This window comes from Falco biarmicus, chromosome 4 (assembly GCF_023638135.1).
Source record: "Falco biarmicus isolate bFalBia1 chromosome 4, bFalBia1.pri, whole genome shotgun sequence".
Taxonomy (NCBI): domain Eukaryota; kingdom Metazoa; phylum Chordata; class Aves; order Falconiformes; family Falconidae; genus Falco; species Falco biarmicus.
The window spans coordinates 45,783,401-45,798,518 of record NC_079291.1 but is presented as its reverse complement, the minus strand read 5'-3'; the positions used below and the strand labels follow the sequence as shown (position 1 = coordinate 45,798,518).

At 39.2% G+C, this 15,118-nt stretch overlaps 1 protein-coding gene across 12 annotated transcripts in view; it reads right to left on the bottom strand.

Annotated features, from left to right (window-relative positions):
* SVIL (supervillin) overlaps positions 1–15,118 on the bottom strand; it is a 142,628-nt gene that overhangs the window by 94,892 nt on the left and 32,618 nt on the right. For 5 of the 12 annotated variants that reach the window (XM_056337639.1, XM_056337629.1, XM_056337631.1 and 2 more), the window contains exon 1: positions 13,590–13,614. The exons of 4 other annotated variants lie outside the window; for them this stretch is intronic. In XM_056337639.1, coding sequence (XP_056193614.1) covers positions 13,590–13,611 — 22 coding nt within the window. In that variant the 5' untranslated portion in view covers positions 13,612–13,614. Of the gene's footprint in view, positions 1–13,589; positions 13,672–15,118 lie in introns of those variants that run through there. 3 more of the 12 variants (XR_008821644.1, XM_056337628.1, XM_056337637.1) reach the window with 2 other exon arrangements.

The window sequence follows — 15,118 nt, the reverse complement described above, 5'->3', positions numbered from 1 at the left end:
TATCTCCTCCTGTTTCTCTCCTCCTACATGCCACTGCAATTACAAGCCAAGCACGCAACAACCAGGCCTTCAAAGGCTGCTCCTATGTGAGAGAACAGTTGCCCAGACCACAAGGGGTTTATGAGATGTGTACGGACAACTATTTCATGCAGTCAGCTTGCTTCAGCAAGTGCTACAAGTCAGATGAAACTGGCACACTGCAACAGCTAAATAAAGTTTGTGACACATTATTCCATTACCAAGAGGCATAAACAGTTCTGTACCAAAATGCAGTTTGTTTGACAGATGTGTATTTTTTTCAGAACTGTGACAGTGCTGCAGTTTTAAAACACTGGCTTGGACATTACTGTATTTCACAGACGTGTGACCTAACCATCCCCAGATGTAAAGCATCTCCAGTTCTGAAAGGAGAGCTCTACAGGAGTTCATAGTGCAGGCAGATCAGAAGTTCCTATGAACTTGAATAGGGCAACAAATGTTTAGGCCACAGTTTGTAAGGCACGTGAAATTTATTTAAGGCTACATTAAATGTATTAAGCCATGTGTATTTTTGGTTAGTTATTTAGAGCTTCCTCCTAATATTCATGCAAACTAGAAAGCAAAACTAGAAAGCCAAATAGTATTATCTACTCCTTGGCTATGCCTCTCCTTTGTCGAGAAAGAGACAGCTCAAGAAAGCTCAGAACTAATTTTGTTTTTTCCTAACAAAATGAATTTAAATAGATCTTCCTGAAGGCACAGTCAAACCTTACGCTCAGAACAAATGATGCAATTATTTTCCCCTCACCATCACCACTTCAGAACAAACATGGTAAGAGGGTTGATCTGTCATAAACGAGCATTCAAAGTTTCTGCTTTCTTTTAATCCGAATATTTACAAAGCAATGAAAAGCTCTCAGTTTGGAAGAGTCATTTCCAACAGTACCATTTGGCAAATGCAATATTTAAAGGTATCTCCAAATGGAACTTGCAGACTACTCAAAGTTAGCAGGAGAAAAGGAGGAGAGAAATGCAGATAAAGAATAACTTAAGTAATAAAATAAATAAATAAATAAATAAATAAATAAATGAGTATAATCCTTGAAGGGAAAGGGATGGGAAATTAAAGACCAGTAACTCAGACAGTAAAGAAAGGTCAGAAGTCCTGAAAGATGTAATCATGATCCTGTTTTAAAAAGGGAAAGGCTAAAATTGTGACTGATACAATGGCCTATCGGCTAGTCCAGAAAATCTGAAGTACCATAAATAAAATGGCTTCACGGAACATTATCACTTGCGATTTTTCTCTTGATGCTTCCTCTAGCTCCCAGGCCGCTGCTTTGCCCAGAGACTGGTGTTTGGGAATAGAATTGTAAATACTTACCAAAACCTGGTGAAAAGCTTTGCACTGCAGGCAGTCCTGGACACCACTCAGGGTACAGCAGGCACAGCACAACTGTGGTTAAATTACAGTATTTTTGGTTTGCTTCTGTAAAGAAACCTGACTTTTTGGCCTTCTTTTTTCTTTCCCAGCCTTCTTTGGGGACGGAATAATTTATGCCATGCCTTCAGAACACAAAGACCTATTGTCAAAGTCACAAGCTGCCTGTTTGCCCTAACAGGGATAGATCCTTTGTGGTAGAGGTGGAAGGGGGACCTTTCACTTGTAAGAGATCTCCTTTAGAAGCAGAATGGGGGTTTTGTTGTTGTTGTTATTATGACTGTTGTTATTATTATTGCTGTTGTTGTTTTTGTTATTATTATTAAAAAACACAGAAGGTTAAAATAATTTACTTCAAGAACCCTGAGCTAAAAGCTTGATTTTTAAGAGGGGGGGAAAATCCCAAACCAAGTCTGCCCTGCAGAACTCTATTCCCACCCAAACATCCTTTCTTTTTTTCTTTTTTTCTGGTGGCCTGCGAAAAAACCAGGTCTAAGTAGCTGTCAACCCTTAAAGCTAAACAGCTACAACACTTGGCAGGTGGCTGTAGGAAGGACTTACAGCTACAAGGAAAACCATGATGGGCTGGGATAAAGCTGAATGCCCAATATTTTTTTTAGCACCCAATACCCTCATAGGCTATACAGCCAGGTTGGTCAGGGTCCTGAATTATGTAAATATTTCCAAACATTTAGAGCTTGTCTGTCTTGCTAGACCACCTGCAGGGAGTACAGCTTGATGGCCATGGGAACAGTACCACCAACTACACTGTTTTTTACTGTACTCTCCTGAATACACTTAACCCCCTCAGTGAACTCAGTGACAAAATTACTTCTCTGTGTCAGGAAGATTAACACATGTCTGCCCAGTCAGTGCTGCAGTAAAGCATCCCTTTGCAAGCAGAAGGGCACATCTCAGCTCCGTTGGCTTTCATGGTTAGGTTCCAGCCCACCAGTCTTAGAATATGCAAGGGCCACACTTCAGTTTTGCCTCTCTGCTAATAGGGAAATAGTGTTCAACACAAAAATTCAGGTTTCTGGAAGCAATGCAGTCACCAGAAAACTACCTGGTAATTCAACTAATTGTCAGATGTCACAAGAGGGAAGTAATCAGAAGTGTTAATCAATCTGGAGTTATTTCAACTCAAACCATTTAATTGTTAATTTCTTCATTGTTAATAATCTGAAGTCAAGCAGCAGGTTGCATTTCATAGCCATTGAATCAAAGACATGAATATGGAGTAAAATATCCCAAAGTACTGAACGAGGCATTGTCAGGGTACACGACACATAAATGAAGTCATGTTGAGAACGAGTCATTTACGCCTCCTAGGGTGTAATCTCATGATGCAATACTCAGATTAAATCTTAGACTATTATCCCAGCATATCAACCCTGTCTGTTCCCAGCAGAGAGGTGACCTGAAGATCCTGTTTAAACTAGCCCATTTATCCAATCAAGACAGTGAAAACAAAAGCATGAGAGAGCTCCTCTTCTCTAAGTGCTTCCCTTGCTCCTTGAAACCAGCTCTACGTTTCCATCTCAAAGCCTGGTCCCTAATCCTTGATCTCTCTCAATTCCTGCTTTCTCTCCTGTCTCTCTCTCTCTCTGTCTCTCCAAAGTCTTGCACGGGGAGCAAGTGGCCTGCTGTGAAAGGCTACTCCTAACAGCAGGAAGACAAGCCAGGGCCACTAAGCCTAATAGTTCCTGATTTATCTTAAGTGTTTGCTGAGAGGAATGTGTGTGGAGTCACTTTTTTTCCCTGACAATTAACTTCCACAAAGTTGTGTTGTCATGACATTTCCTTGTCTGCATTCAGTCTCGCATCATGACAGGCATTTACAAGTCCCTTATAAAAGTCTACTCAATTACTAGCCCTAGGTTTAAATCAGAAATATTCATCCATTTAATGTTTCACTAGAAACTAACTACTACTGTGCTGGCTTAAATCAAGCTGTAAAGTTCCTGTGATATCAAACATAAGTCTTTCATAGCTGCTCTTCAAAACTACCCTCTAACTTTACTTATACCTATTTTTACTTAAGTCCAAACAACTCAGCACAGGCAGTATATGCAAGCCTTCATGATTCAAAACAATCACTTACTTACATCTCAAATAAAAGGTTCAGAGCTAACTAATTTCAAGTAGGAGACCATTCAGACTTAACTCTCCACAACACTCTTTCAGAAGCATGGCACAGAGGCAAGTAGATAACTGGGCAATTTTAACACTGACTAGAAGAGCGAGCAGTAGGCTTGGTCCAAGAATCAATACAGTGGCTTAAAATAAGAGAGAAATTCTTTTTGGCATAAGGATATTAGCACAACACATCACCCTACCTGCCTTACCATGGTTTGTTTAAGCCTCTAAAACAAGCAGACTGAGGCTACTGTGAACACAGTATGATAGTCCTTGAGTCACAAACATTTAAATGCTGACATTCCACCTGATGTGGTGAAAGCAACGGAAAGCACTGAAGTACCTCACAGTTTATAGGGCCCCCAGGTTTTGTCCCTTCTCCTGCCATCTAAGAGGAGCCATGTTCCTTACTCACCTGTCCTTCATTTTCACTCCCACACTAAGCAGCTCTTTTCAAACCTCAACTCCTCCCATCCCCCCCTAAATCAGCACCTGCACTGGCATAGCCATGGCGAGCAGGACTGGGGAACCCACAGGGCTAGAGAGGAAGGGGAAAAAAGTTCTCAGACTGAGTAGTTCCCTACCTGGGCAGCCACACAGCCAACTGACAGACATGGAGAGAGTGGTTCAGGAGCAAACTGGGAAGGGGGATGAGTGTGAGGGATTCCTAAACTGGTGTTTTAAAGCAAGGTTGTGACTTCCACTATTCCTATCTACCAATCCAAACTGTCAGCTGCCGAAAGCAGTCAGAAAAACAGACTTGGAATCCCTAGTCTTAAACATTTGCAGGGACATGATCTAGTAGGTGTGCTTAGAGTATCTAATTTCGGTGGACAGCAACCATCACTCCTGACAATAGTAGGAAAGAATGTGACCAGCCTCACCAAGTGGTGTCCAAACTGCCTAGGTATTTCCAAAAGAAATGCGGAGACCTCAATTTGAAACTTAGCAGCCTGAAGCAACTTCAAAACAGTCCTAAAAGCCTGTCTACAAGCAAGTGAATAGGAAAGCTGCTCTTGACCCCCCATTGTTTAAAGCAGGGCAGCTATGAAGAACACAGTTTTACTATTTCATGTTTTTTCTGCAATTAGTAATTGCTATAAATCCTCCTAGTTAATGTCTGACACACATTACTAGCTCAGAGAACAAAATGTTGGACTGAAGCGTATTGATGCTATGTTTTTTCCATTGACTTAACCATTACAAATCCTTATAGCTACATAGTCCAAATATACATAGTCCAAATAGCCAGAAACACGATTAGCACTGGAAAATCCAAGCCTTTATGGCGCTGAGTAAATGCCAAGATGGATCATTTTTCCTGTGCCCACCTAAACAGAACCCTTACATAAAAAGGGTTGTGACTTCATCTAACTGACCAGCAAAGGCTTCCAGCTTCTGGTCAGAAGAGAAATGCTAATGATTTGCATGTATGGGGGCTTTTTTAACATCACAGCTTGAAGTCACCAAAGTTCCTCTAAGCTGAACAGGTCTCTTATCTGTCACAATATGCTACACATGAGTACACGATCCTCAGATCTATTCTTTGGAGCTCTGAGATACTTCAAGACAACCAATTCTTTGCTACTCTTTCAAAAAAAATAACCTAACCAGGTTTTCTAGAGCTTAAATATTCCATTTTCATCTCTGTGAGATCTTTGGCTGGACAGGTCACATCAAATACACGTGGCGATCGGTAGCTAGATGAAGACTTAGTGTAGTTTTCTACATGCCAATTCTTCTCACACCAGCACTGTTAGCCTGCCTGGCTCTTCAGTATTGTGACTCACATCTGCTGAAAGTGGCATTATGTTCACTTAGTCTATTTTCCCTTTACAGAGATATGTATATGTACATATGTATCCTTAAGACTGCCTGATCCATACTCCTCCAAAATCCTTGGGAGATGTCAAGAGTAGATTCACATGGCATTTCATAAAATTAAATGATCTTACCTGTGTCAGTATGTGTGGTTAGTTCAGTTGGCCTTGATTTGAATAAGCCAAAAGACCCTTATCCTTTCTAGAAATTTCAACAAGGAAAAAAATATCAAAGTTGTCCATACACCAAATACACATAAATTTTGCAAACAGAATACACTTCTTCCAGAGCTGTTCTGATTTACTAGTGTTTCAGGTACAAAATAACTGTAACCATTTGAAGCACAATTCCTGATGATTGCTATATAAGCAGAACTGATCACCAAACAAATGGTTTTGTTCATTCTCAGTACAACTGGTTATGGCTGACTGAAATGGCAATGTTCTTGATATCTTGCAGAGATACATAAACATTTTTCTGTTAATTGCTTAGTTCAGTTTTAAACAGCTGAGTGGCACGACTCATCCTGCCCCAAATACTAACGAAACAATTGTTAAAACATCTGCAACTCCAATACTTGCACATATAAACTGACAGATGCATTTTGACAATATCAAAATTGCATCTGCCACAATTATATTTGTTGCATACCTTTAGGTATCTGTGTACTGACAATCAGAATATTTTAGTAAGTAGAGCTCTATAACCAAAACTTATTCTGTGCTGTTTTATAAAGTATAGGGTTTTCTACTAATTTTTCCCCAGTGATTATTTTGTAAGAAATGGAAGTAAGAAAACATGAGAAACCTCAACTTGAGAATTTGGTTATTGAAACCTGTAATGCAGCCTTTAAAGATTTGAGTTATAAAATGAAGTTTCCCATTCTGAAACACAACCTTCAGCTATGAACATAAAGACTCCTTCCTTGCAAAGCCAACCCTTACTATCCTATCAGCATGAAAGGATGGATGTTGAGCTGTTTTCAAAGTCAGCTTGTGCAATTCACACAGGTTTCACTGAGTGCAACTCAGGGAGTTGATGTATGTTTTTTGTTAGAAGTAGTTTTAGTATAAACTAACTCTAGTTAGGGTTAAGGCATGCAGTAAACTTTATTTCCCTCAACTTCAAAAGTTTATCAAGTTGCCCTGAAATATCAGCGCTTAATCTTTGAGTCTGTGTTCTATGCTCTGGATGGTTTGACAACAATAAGAAACACATCATTCAAGATTAGCTTTATTCACTGCAAAAAATAGCTACTTGTCTTCACAATGAAGATGAACAAAATGCAAAATGCAGTGCTTCTGGAGCTACAACTGCCTCAGTTGTTCAGCTCCAGCTGCCTGTGTTAACAAATCAGGTAACTTTTTTTTATTGGAAACTGAAGGCAGGCAGGTGTTACAATGACTGACACCAAAGCCAAGAAAACCCAGGTCTCAACTCCCAGACCTAATTTGTGGTTACAGGGTTAGCATTACCAACCCTTAGTCACCTCTGGAGAGCCAACAGCTGCCTGAAACACTGCTTCCAGTAGGCTCTTACTTTGTGTTTGGGGCCAGTTGGCACTTAATGGAAATCGACATTGAAATACTGTCCAGTTTTCACACTAATAATAACATTTGGGGCAATTATTTTCTAAGAGGTAAAGAGTTATTCTAGCTGTCTCTGAGGCTTAACTGGGCTTCTTGTCTGAAAGGGCAAGATTGAAAATTTCACATGTGAAGCACATACGACTTACATATTCCCTAGATCATTTGGTGCAACTGTTTTGAAAGAGTAATCCACACTTCTCACTCCTTTCACAGCAAGCTAATAGGAGACGGTGCTAGCTTTGTTTTATTTTACGGAATAGACAATAATTTTGTTTAAGGCTGATATGATGAAGCAAGAATGACATCCTGCAGGTCTTTGCTGACTGCCAAGAGTTTTACAGGTATAAGGAACATAAGGAACACAAGGAACACATTTGGCAGTCATTAACTCCATGGAAGTATGATTAACTTCTCACAGTACTTCAGCATGCAATCTCTCAACTAACACCTGAACGGAGTTCCTTTGTAACAGACCACTAGCAACAGCATGGCAGCTTTTGGTGTCAAACGGCTCAGTTCTGTCAGGAAATTACACACTTCCTGCATAACTGTTTGATGGAGCCTCAAGTTGTTTTGGAAACATTATCTGGCCTTAGTTATTGTGACACATTGATGCTTCATGTCCAAGTTCATCATGATGCTTTTTTATATATCTGAAGAGAGACATGCCATTATTTTAATCCGGGTCTTTGAAATCTGACTTCACAGATTATATTTTTTTAACTCTGAAAACTGGCATCATAAGAGCAAAGACAAACTACCCATCAACTAAATCCAAATAAATCAGCAAAGACTTAATGCATAATTGCTGTACTCTCTCTACTGAAAGACTACCTTCAACACACCACCACTTGAGTAAGTGACATCAGAAGCATTTTTATCACCAGTTACCCAATGCATTCTTATCTGCTTAAGGCAGATACCAAACAGGACTTTTTTTTTTTCTCATTCAAAATCACAACCTTCCTATGTGTCTGTTAACTCTATAGGGTCTGGTTGGGAAAGTACCAAAACCACTGAGTTAATGAGAACATTGTGCACACTATTCCCTTCCATTATGCCAAATAGAGGCTTCTCTTTGGAGAAATGGAAGCCTATGCACTCAGCAAGAAAACACCCTGTTACTGCAAACCATTCCCAAGTTTTTGCCTCTTTAAAACTGTAGTGAAATTGCCGTGCAAAACAGCCAACACATTGTGGAAAAAACATGAACTCAAACAATGACAATTCAAACTAAATAAGCTTCTGCAATTTTTACCTATGTTCATCACATTAAAGGCTTCACAGACAAGAGCCAATCATGTGCATGTGTTCTAAGGAAGGGAAATGATAATGCTGCATTTAAAAAAAAGCAAAACTACAAACCATAAATTCTACACATTATTAAGAATGTTTTGCATAAACAAATGTACTAAGACTATATAAAGCTTTCAAACCGCTTAATCAACATAAATCTAAACAAGAGAGAAACCTTGGCTCATAACGTTTTACAATGTATGTAGGATAACGCACATACCCTTTCCACACAGAAAACTGGCAAAAGATTCCTCTGACCTGTCTGGAAATGTCTTGGTCACAAGTGGCTCAACTCTACCACCTCCGAGTCTACCTTGACTTGCTGTGAAGAAGGAACATGTACTACCATTTCACTTTCCCTCACGTAGATAGTTTTGGGGAGCTCTGTGTACAGTTACAGCATAATCTCTCTCCTCTGTATAAAATGTGAAAATGGCATAGCTAGATTAATACTCCTTGCCCGTCCCCACTACCTTTACCCTATATAAACTATTAAATACAAGCAATTCAGCAAAGAAATGCCAAGTACAAAGCTATAGTCCTTCTGAATAAAGCTCCTAGAAATCTGAAATCCTCCTTCCTACTGGAAGTTTTTGCCAAGAATGTAATTTAGCAATGCAATCAAGACAAAACAGCATTCAAAGAGGTAGAATTCATGCTTACATTGACTCACTAACCCCCAGAGAAGCAAGGAAGAAAGCTTACCAGTTCCAACAAGTTTAAGCATCCGCTGCACAAAGAGGAGTTGGTAGTGTTACTTCTCATTAATGAAAATGTTTCCTGCATCACACCCTTAGTGCATTTAAGCCTGAAACCCAAGTTAAGAGCTCTAACAGTGTCTTCCTGCTCTTGTGCACACTGTGGGGTACCTAAGTTCGACATCTGATGTCTTTGTGGTCTGTTTTAAGGCTCTTAAGTAATTGACATCTTCTAACAGGTTTATAGGAACATAACACAGGCATGTTAGTGGAGCAATTTATGTCAACTTGCTTTTTAAAATGCAAGTAGCAAAGGAAAAAAATAATCAGATCATATAAAAAAGGATGCCTATTAAAAATACTAATTTTACTGGAAGCAATGTAAAAACAGTTTAAAGTCAGGTATCAAACTGAAGTACGCATCTGTTAATCAAAGACAAAAATTAACAGGCTATCTGAAAAAGGATATTGATCGGGCAGTTTCTTCCTAACCTTCACTGCCTCTGCAGGTAGGAGGATTCAATCTTCTATAAAATATGCAGATAGAAATCTAAATGTATATCTAACAAAGTCTGTGTCAGAAAGATTAAATATAGGGGGGTATTTCAATAAAATATTCCTATTTTTAAACTGACAAAGTAGTTTTTAAACAGTAACTCTTCAGATATGTTCCATCTTCTGGTATTCTCTAGGCTAAAACACAGGTTTATATAATTCAGAATTAAAACTCTATATCCATTTGACAGAGAAATACAAATTTATAATCCAAAGGAAATGGCAGATGGCCTTAATTGTTAGTTCCTAACAGGGAAACTGAAAAACAGAAAATTAATTTCCTTGGGAATGACACCATTCTTGTGTTTCTGGAGATTAAAATGCAACACCTGGAATATCCTTGAAGCAAGGAACCTCCTCTTTCCAGCCCCCTGCCCCTTATGCTCCTCTGCTTTAACAGCTGATACTGCTGCAGGAGAGGAAGGTAAAACAGTACCAGTAATTTTCACCTGTTGTGTCCTGGTAATTTGTAAAAATAAGAGAATGGGAAGTTGGAGGAAGCTTTCTCCAGAGCACTCCAAGTCTCAAAATACAACAGTTATCTAATGCAACAGTATTGACATGTTTTTATAGAACTTCTTAAAACACAAGAGAAAACTACTAATGAAAATTTTTGGTTTTATAGAAGTGTTCTGGTACTACTGCCACTAAGGTTAATGGATTAAAACTAAGACATCTCACACAAACAACCAGTGACAGGGCCTTCCATTCATAGCAGAATGAACTCATCCTCTAAGCAAAACCACGAGAATAAAAACACAAAATGCCTTAAGGAAGACTGAATGACTGGCATGCATAGGCTGGAATAAACCCACTCACATTTCAACCTGACAAAGTCACAAAGATTCTCAAACAACTGGCTCGAGCGACTGCATGCAAGCTGTCCGAATGAGGTGCTACTTACTTCAGAATCCAGTAAAAAATCCACTTGTCTGCCTTTACACAAGGGAGGAAAGAAAGTATAGATGCAGCAGAAGGGGTCAAAGTCTTCTCAAAATAGTTACTGATAATGCCTGAAGCTGTCTTTAGCCAGGTATTTAATGATTCTTGTTTTATAGAAGCTTCTCACTTCAGCTAAGATTCCTTTCCAAAGGACTTAACACTCACCCGCTAAGAAAACAGAAAAGTGACTTCACAAAAGTTACCAAATATCAACATGCAAGGCTGGCAAGTACGTGTGCAGTCAAGATGATTCAGATAAGTCAGATAAATTTAGAACAGCGCTTTCCTAAAAGCATGCGTTCACCAAATGCAGTAAATATGCAGGAGCTATATCCAAGAGCTGATTCCAAACATTAGAGCAAAAAATTTATTAGTGAAAATCTCCTTTTAAGAGTTCGCTGCCATCTGAAGGTCTCAGCAATGTTATTCCTTGATATGCCTTTAGTATTTCCATCCATCACTGGATTTATCCACGTAAAAAGCTATAGGCTCTCCAACCTCAGAGGACTAAACCAAATGCAGTGCGGCAACTTCACATAGGACCAACCTTTTATGGTTGGAACAGTACAGCTTTGATACAGCTAATCTACCATAAATAGCTCTTGAAACTCAGAAGGATCAAATCAGCTGTTGCAACAGTCCCAGCCTGTAGCAGCTTCAAATCCAATTATATTGTCAGCTCTATCTTGCAGCTCTCCTTTTTTCTTCCTTCATCCAAAACTTTTTTAGTTCTGCTCCTGTGAGAAACTAAAAGCTGCAAAGACAAATGCAGCCAAATAAAATGCATCTAATAAAAATTTGAAACATAAGCACAAGTATTCTTACAAATACCTTAAGGAACAGATATTTTATTCTGTTAAAAAACAGCTTAAGAATTTGATGCACATTAAAAAAAAATAAAAATCAGTGCTTACTTGTAAAGTAAATATACAATTTGAAATAAGCAAACAGTTCCAAGAACAGTAAGCTCAGCTTTAAAAGATAGGTGAAACTAAGCAGATAAACTTCACAGAGCACTATCTGTGTCCCAGATTAAGGCATAAGGCACTGAATTGCTTGTCTATTTTTTCTGTAACTTAAATACTCTTGAGAAGTACTAGAACTCATGTATCCTTGACTTACAATGTCTCCTCTCAGGCAGTTAAAACCATTTTCCTGCTAAGAAGCTGAGAACTATAATTTAAGAATTCATAAGGAACTGGGAGCTTCCAGAATGTATGTTTATTAAACATACAAGTCAATATAACTCTGAAAATTACCACTAGGACTACTAGAGTGCAGTAATTCCTTGCAGTGACACTGTTCTGGAAAAAGACATAGGTTTGGAAACACAGGTGAGTAGCATTATGTTTATGGCTCATCTCAGTGCAAAGAAACGGCATACAATGCAAGTACAGAAGTATACGCAAATAAAAGATTTTTTTAAGCCATAAATTATTACCATCCAGCCTTTCCAACACAAAAAGTTCAGTTACTCCAGTGCAGTACAAGGACTCTGGTACTTCAAAGGGGAAGAAGTGTCTTGAGGGCAAAGCCTGGATCCGTATCTCCTGCAAGCACGTAAATCCTGAACATTGCCAAGGCATACTCCTATAATATCGGGCATGACATCTACCATCTAGGCATCGGTCCTTGTACAAGTAGGGGGAGAAGGGGATTGCTAATTGCAAACTGCTTTAAGAAGGGCCTGAAATTTGGCTCCTCTAGAAGCTATTCCGATGAAAGGGACAAATACAAAACCCATTCTCTTTCACCTCATGGAAAGTTGTCAGCCATATGCCATCCTACTCCTCCCTGATATTGTGTTAAATTTTATCATCTCAGTTAAAGGGCCTGGGTTTTAACTGATTTGCAAAGCATGTAACATACCTTGAACACAAAAAGAGTCACTGATTCCAATCTTGCCTACAAATGATGACAAAGCAAGTTCAATTAAGTGTGGGTGGGTTAAATGAAACAGTTTGCTATCTCCTCTAAATTGAGCATCATGAACCTAGCTGGGTCACCTTCTGGAAGTCTCAAAAAAGTCAAAGAACTGAAGAAGGCACAGAGTTTTCCCTTTAGGCCCTAGCAAATGCCCAACCAAATCAATTCAGATACACAGGGGACAGTGCCTTTCCATTAGCGTGGAGTAAACTGAGCATGTGACAAGTAGATAAAACAGACCAGCAAGATCTGCCTGAGTAAGTTTAGCACTTTGAAGGCAGCTTGTAGAACTTGTTACATTATGCTTCTGTGGTGAAAAAAAAGTAGCTGAACCAACTGCTGACAAAAGTTCAACAGAGCTCTTAAAAATGCAGTAGGCATGCTTGCAACTGGTAAGAGAAAAAGCAGCCGTGAGCGTGCTGCCAGAGCACAACCACTGGTGCTTTATGCCCTATCCATAACCATTTCAAATCCAAGGTCTTTTATTACTGTGGAATTTGAAGGATGCGAGTTATGACATAGAAACACACTCCCTCTCAAGGAGGACTGGGATTGCACGTTTCTTTTATAGAAACCACTCTATATTCATTCTCCCTATCACACGAGGAACTATGTTAGATTTCACTTTCACACCTAATTTAAAAAAAAATAAAAAATAATAATTCTGTGTGTGCTTTTTTCACATAAACTTCCCTGGCTATAAACACAAAAAGCAGAACTGACTACCACAGAAATGCAGCTGTCTCTCCCTCTTCTTCCCCAAGACAAAATCTCTGTAAACAGAGTAGCGAAAGCCCCAGCCAATACATTAGATCACCGTGAGCTCTTTACAGCAAAAGTAAAATCTAGTATGCATCTTCCAGCGACTATCACCTCTATTACCAAAGAGAGTGAGACATCATGTACTTTTCAGGCCACACTTTCTGTCCCCATGAAGACAGAAGTACAAATTAACAGACACATTTTTAATACTGAGGTCTTGCATTGCAAGAGAGGATATGTGATTCAATGAGTAACAGTCAAATAACACCAGTGTGATGCACAGTAAAGCACACACAGCCTGAGAAGTCTGGATTAAGCATGCATTTATTTAACAATTCAACTTCCCAGTTTACAGATATCTTCTTTTCAGCTGGGAAAGGGAGGAGAAGGAGAGTCTTCCCAGAAAAGACAGACAGAGAAATTTAATAAAAAGTGACTTACCAGCATCCATTGTTAGAATCATGACCCCACTTCTGTGTCCCAGGAAGCAGGAAGCCTTACCCATCCAGTGTATGCGAATGACTCAGAAGGACAGCATGGCTTTGTTTCAGCTTATATCTTCTAGCTCATTCACCCCTCCTCCCTCTCGTGGGATAAAAGTGTTGCCTGTGCCTGGCTATCCCTATTGGCTCAGCTAGGGAACCACACTCATTTAGCATATTCAAGTTTCTGTGAGAGCCTAAAATGACCCACAGAGGACTTTTTCTTCATCTTAAAAAAAAACCCGACAACAACAAAAAAACTCCAAACACAAACACTTTTTGTCTTTCTGGGAGAACAAACTGTTCGCTCTTCCACTATCAGATGCATACTATGGTTGGTGTTGTTGCCCCAGGGCCAAAAAATTCCCTGCACTCAGAGTAGAGTGTCAGGGAGGACAGTCCCACAGACTTCTGTTTGGCTACATGTTTTTGTGTCAAAACCTATGCCCTCCAACCCACCTTATCTTTAATGTAAACCCCCAAAACTAAGGATCTTCCAGTTTTCCAGGGATGATTTGCTCTTCCATTTTATTTTTAAATAAGCAAAACAGTAAAAGATTGCTGCATTTCTGAAGACAGACACCCAGACTCTACAGATTAAACTCTGCAGTGAGGAAGAAGTAAATTTTTTTTTGACCTGTAGGGTTCTCTAAATGTAATGACTGGTATAATCTTATATTCTGCCTGAAGAATTTAGAAAGCTGTTACAATCTATTTGTGAGCCCCCACTCCACTGAGATAATAAAGTGGCTGCAAATTCAGCACAGTGTAAGTGAAAAATCTATCTGATCAAGAGATATCGCAACCCTTTGTTAACTTTGATCAAACCACAGGACAGCCTAAAAAAGCATCTGGAAGGAGAGAAGGTGGAGGAGGAGAGGAGCTTCTTTCTTTCTGCACTGCAAAATCCTTAAGAACCTGCAGTCATACCCTGAAAGGTGAATATTTGGAAAGACCTGATATCTGTACTTTAGGATACAGCAAACACAGTGAATGAAACACTGGTGTTTCCTGTCTCCAATAAGGGCTACCTTTTATAAATAAAGCGTGGACATATTAGGCTACTGTCTCACCATGTTAGTCACCACTAGATAACCTAAGATTCATAACTCTGCGATACAACCACAAGTGTATTTTGGAACTGTTGCTTGTGGTTGTGGAAATAAACAGAGTACTCCCTCTCCTCCCTCTGTTTTTAGAAAAGGTATCAGTTGCAAGTCTCAAACACCAGTATCTGCAGAGCCACTAATGAAGCTAGAATCCACAACTCAAAAGTAGTTAGCAAAAGCAGTACAACTGAGTCACCATTTCTCAGATTTCTTGACCTTCTCTTGCTTTGCATGGCTTCGCACCAACACTCTTGAGTTATTACAATTTGGGGGAAACAAAATATTCCTAAAGAAGAAAAATTCTAGACTTCCAGTAGGACACAGCAATAAAAGTTTTGGAAAGAGGCATGAGTATTTCAGATCCTAGAAACAAACCTGA